The 4849-nt window shown below is 53.7% G+C and overlaps 1 protein-coding gene across 1 annotated transcript; it reads left to right on the top strand.

The window, feature by feature from the left end:
* Positions 1-2313: 2313 nt before the first annotated feature.
* LOC109771050 (uncharacterized) lies at positions 2314-3331 on the top strand. The gene is made up of 2 exons (XM_020329762.4): positions 2314-2757; positions 2902-3331. Exons 1-2 carry the CDS (start codon positions 2481-2483, stop codon positions 3225-3227), a joined length of 603 nt encoding a protein of 200 aa, XP_020185351.1. The 5' UTR covers positions 2314-2480; the 3' UTR covers positions 3228-3331.
* Positions 3332-4849: the final 1518 nt, after the last annotated feature.

A 4849-nucleotide genomic window follows, 5' to 3' on the forward strand; every position in this document is an offset into this window, starting at 1 on the left:
CCGACCTCTAGACTGAACAAAAGAACATCATGCCTACAACAATATGTAGCTAATTTGTACTAAATAATACGGTTGATCAAACATTAGTAAGGGTACAAAGCATGCACGACTAAAAGCTATTTTGGAAAAGGCATGACCAGAAAAGTTTCCAATAACAATAAAGATTGAAGAAACATTGTACTCTTCAACGCCGTATCAACATTGAGGCCTCAAACTTCCTTCTATTAACTTGCAGTGGAGCTTGACAAGAGTTCCTTGGGGTAAAAGAGAAATGAAAAGAAATATTTTTTAGAGGTTAATAGCGGCACCAATAATAACTTGGAAAAGGGAAATTAATCAAACTTCAATAGCAGGACTATTAATCTATACGTGGACTGCAGTTGCCAATGTAAACGAACCTCTTCAAAAAGTGAAAGCCGCTCTGTCTAAGACACATGAAAACTCAAGAATCCAAATGAAACCAATGTGTTACCTGTGTAGCTATATGAGCAGATGGGTATTTCTCTACAGGAGCAGTGTTCTTGAAAAGCCAATGGTCAGTACCTTGTTATATGAACTAAAAATAATACGTTGAGTTGCGAATGTTTGAAATCAAGGCCTGAGAGTCGCAACTCGCAATGAGAAGAAGCATTTGTAAAATCATATTGTCCTAAATGCAGGCAATTGTCTGATGTGTTTTCCTTTTCTTAAACGGAAACAGAGATACAAATTGTCTTAAATGTGACAGATAGTATGAAGCTTGACACTACTAATGCAGGTAGGATTTCTATGCTTACCCTGACGCAGAACTCCCAAGGGTTGAAACGGAGCAGCTACGTGCTCACGTCGTTGGATAGGTCGGCGGCGGCCTGCTACTACTGGGCGTCGGGGCCGCCTAGGCCAGCCGCCACCGCCTCGTCGTGCGGCGGGTAAGGAACGGATCCATCGGCCGCTCCGCTGCACGACTGAAACCCATATGTGATCGAAGGAGTGCTGGAGCATAGGTAGGGAGATAAGGTTACCGAGCCCGTCGTTCGTTGCCGCTGCCGCCGCGCCGTCCTGCTCTTTGCCCTCCCCGCGTCGAGCACATCCTGGGTGAAGAATAAATGAGATGGCAAGCGGCTCCAATCTAGATCGAGGTTGTCGTATGCGGGGAAGGTCGCCCGAGGTCGCCGTAGACGGTGAAGGTCGATTGGATGACAATGACTCCGATGAGAGGGCAAGTGGATCCGAACCATGGGCCTCTAGATGGAGGGTGTAGGCAGGCAGGGGTTGGCGGCCAGAAAGCTCAAGCCCGTGGGTGAGAGGAGAGAAGGAGACGTCAGGCTCTGGCCTTGCCGAGTCGAGCGGCAAAGGAACAGGTCAGCGGCGGCGATTCCTCTCGGGGACAGGGGATCGGGAGCGAGGGATTCGGGGAGTGGGGGTGGGACGTGCGTACGTGGGTTTTCTTTTCGTTTTTCTTTCTCTCGTGCGGGATCAGTTTCGATTTTTTTTCCTGTTGTGCGGGGATGCTGCGGGCGTGGCCCATCGCCACATGGTTGTCGTAAGAAGGGAGGTGGGGATCGAAGGTGGTCGAACCATCACGACGTTCGATCCTCCTTTAATAGTAGAGATAAGGTCATTTGTAAAAACTCTCACCATTTCAAAATACATTGCATATTTATTTTGTCCCGAGTCAAACATTGTAAACCCTTACTAAGTTTGTGGAAAGAATATTGACATCCACAATACCAAATAGATACAACGTGAAAATACATATTCCGCGATACATGTAATGATATTGATTTTCTATTTCTGGATGCTGATTTTTCTTCTTCTTTGGTGAACTTGCTCAAACTTTACAAAGTTTGAACCGAGACAAAACTAATATGCAACATATTTTAAAACAGATAGTGTAGTAGTACTCCGTCGATCCATATTAACCGCCGATGATTTAATCTCTAAATCAGTGGCAACTAATATGGATCGGAGGGAGTAGTACTTTTTTGCAAATTCTTAGAGCAGTTGAATCCCTCTACGTAGATTAAACACAGAGACATGTTTATGAAACGCGTAGACCCGGTATCTATCATACAAAAACCCTACAAGCTGCCCTCAAATATAAACAAGTTTACATGTGACGACTCTTTCACAGTCCAGTTGGTAGAGCTGCCCGCAGCCTGCAGAGCATTGTCGCCATGCATATGGCGCGCCCACGACATGCCTGCGCAACAAGACAAGCACGATCGATGCCTATCTACCCTGTGCTTCCACTGTTGCATCCCGGCCGGCGAACTTTTTCTTCTCTTCTCCTTGTTGGCCGTCGACATCTACGAGCCTAATCAACAAGTTGACTCCTTCCTTTTTGATCATCTCGCAACAACCAGCATCGCACGTCCGGAAGTAGATTTAAAATTAGTCCTCGCTAACCACAGTCCTCTCGGCTCCCCATATAATTCCAACCCCGCCCGTCCTTCTCATCAGAATCCAGAGTCCACACGCGAGAACTCACACCGACGGACATGGGGAACTGCCAGGCAGCGGACGCGGCGGCCGTGGTGATCCAGCACCCGGGCGACGGCAAGGTGGAGCGCCTCCACTGGCCGGCCACCGCGGCGGACGTCATGCGCAGGAACCCCGGCCACTACGTCGCCCTCGTCGTCCTGCATCACGTCGACTCCGAGCCCGGCCCCGCCGTCGCCGGAGAACGTGGAGGTGCCAGGATAACCAAGATCAAGCTCCTCAAGCCGAAGGACACGCTCCTCCTCGGCCAGGTCTACCGTCTCATCACCTCCCAAGGTTCGTGCCTAATTAGTACTATTATCCTGATGAATCCGCCGACCAAGGACGGTTCTTGGATTGGATTCCATTCGCGCTTCTTGTCCGGTTCCCTCTGTTGCTTACATGGAGATTAATCGACCAATCCGTGGTGCATGCGTGCAGAGGTGACCAAGGCCGTGCAGACGAGGAAGCAGGAGAGGATGCGCGGCTGCGACGAGGCCATCGAGCAGCAGCGGCCGCGGCTTCACCGGCGGCGGCACCTGCCGAGGCTGACGGGCGACGACGCGGCCACGGCCGCCAGCGGAGAACAGAGGCAGCCTGCCGACCATCAGGAACGGAAGCGGCTGGAGAAGGACCGGCACCACCGGAGCATCACCGCCGCCCCCGGCAGAGGCAGAGGCAGAGGCGGGCACTGGCGGCCGGCGCTGCAGAGCATCACAGAGTCGTCGTCGAGCGGACACACTGACTGCGAGGATACACGTAAATGAACTACGTAGAAAAGTAGAACAAGGTATTGGGCGATGTACATTAGGCGATCTGAATGTATCCCATCGGCTTCTGTCCCGCTTGAATCCGTTTTGGTGATACAGTAGCATGCATTGCCCCTTCTTATTTTTTTCTTCTGAAGATTACCCGTTCGTGTCTGGAGGATCTACTGTTTTATCTAAGCCGCACGTGTTATTCCCAGTAGCGCCGAGGATAGATACATGCTAGCTGTGTTTGTATCCTCTATCGCCCTCCCGCTAGGGCGGCTCGGGTGGAAACCCTAGCCCCCGTCGCCGGGCACGTCCATCCTCCCCCTCCCCTCCGCCACCGCTAGAGGAGGTCGCCGGGCGAAGTCCCAGGCGGCTGATGGTGGCGGCGGAGGATCTCTTCCCTCCCGTGCCAGATCAGGTGAGGCGGGTCACTCATGGCGCCGGGGCGCTCTCCCCCGATGTCGCGGCGGCGCAAGGCGGCGGCGTGGTGCTGGGCGGGGGCGGTGGAGCTGCTAGGCTTCGGGGAAGATCTGGTGGCGCCGGTCGTTTGATGGGCTCGCGGGGCCATGATGGCCTTGGTCGGTGGCCGGCGGCTGGATCCCGGGGCGGCAGCCCTGGAAGGTGGTGGCAGGTGAAGCTTAGGCTTCCCGCGGCGGCATGGCGTGATGCTGTCCCTATCCAAGGCGGATCTGCATCGCCGATCTCATGGTTTTGCCGCGGATTGGTTTAGATCAGAGACGGCAATGAGTGTGCAGGATCGTCTTGGCGGCTCTCGTGGTTTGACGAGGTGGGGTGAGAGCCCTCCTCTTAGGCTCCAGTGGTGGCGCACTCAGGCAGTGGCCGGTGCGCCAGGCTCCTACGGTGGCCACTGTTGTTGCGGTTGGTCGCCGGATCTAGGCGGCTAGATCTGGAGCTTTGAAGGCGGTCGAGACAGTGCACAGGTTGTCGGGTGGATTTCTTGGGACGGATCCAGGTGAAAACTTGGTCTTTGGTCGTTGGCCGGAGCCGGTGACGAGGATGCCCTTATCATCGTTTCTTTCATGAAGGCATCATCGAGGTGAAGCTCCCAACCCCACCTAATACCTCCGGGGGAAACCCTAGATCAGCTGTTCGGATGACGGTGGCATTCATGTGTCGTTACCCCCTTGGGGGCGGCATCCTTGGAGAGGCACTCGGGCTCGAGGGACCAGCGGATGGCTTCTTCGATGGAGCAGTGTTTATTTCTGCATATTCATGGCGGCGATTCTCGGCGGCATGGAGCAGTGGAGGCTTGGCGTCAGATGTGTGGCAATGGACACGCGCAGGAGGTCGACATTGTCTGGCGTCGATGGCAGAGAGGCCTGACAAGGTCGATGCGTCAGTACATGCTTTGAGGATGGATTGAGGGAAGACGGAGGTGACGGCCCTTTGCAGCGTGTGCGTGTGGTACTCACTGAGAGTGCGCCGGACCGGGGTGTTACCTAGTCCCGCCTATGTGGCTAGGATGGGGCATCCGGCGTTAGATGTTAGGCTTTTGTGCGATGTCCGTTTGGTGTTTGGCCCGGACATTCGGCACCCCTTCATCAAGAGGATAGGAGTAGCGACAGATGTCGTCTAGATGGTGGCCTCGGGCTTACAGTTGTATTTCTTTGTAA

The sequence above is a fragment of the Aegilops tauschii genome, chromosome 2 (genome assembly GCF_002575655.3).
Source record: "Aegilops tauschii subsp. strangulata cultivar AL8/78 chromosome 2, Aet v6.0, whole genome shotgun sequence".
Lineage (NCBI taxonomy): Eukaryota > Viridiplantae > Streptophyta > Magnoliopsida > Poales > Poaceae > Aegilops > Aegilops tauschii.

Coding starts and splice junctions, on each gene's coding strand:
- LOC109771050 (XM_020329762.4), top strand. CDS start 2,481: ATGGGGAACTGCCAGGCAGCGGACGCGGCGGCCGTGGTGATCCAGCAC. Junction 2,758..2,901: donor CCGTCTCATCACCTCCCAAG/GTTCGTGCCTAA, acceptor GCATGCGTGCAG/AGGTGACCAAGGCCGTGCAG.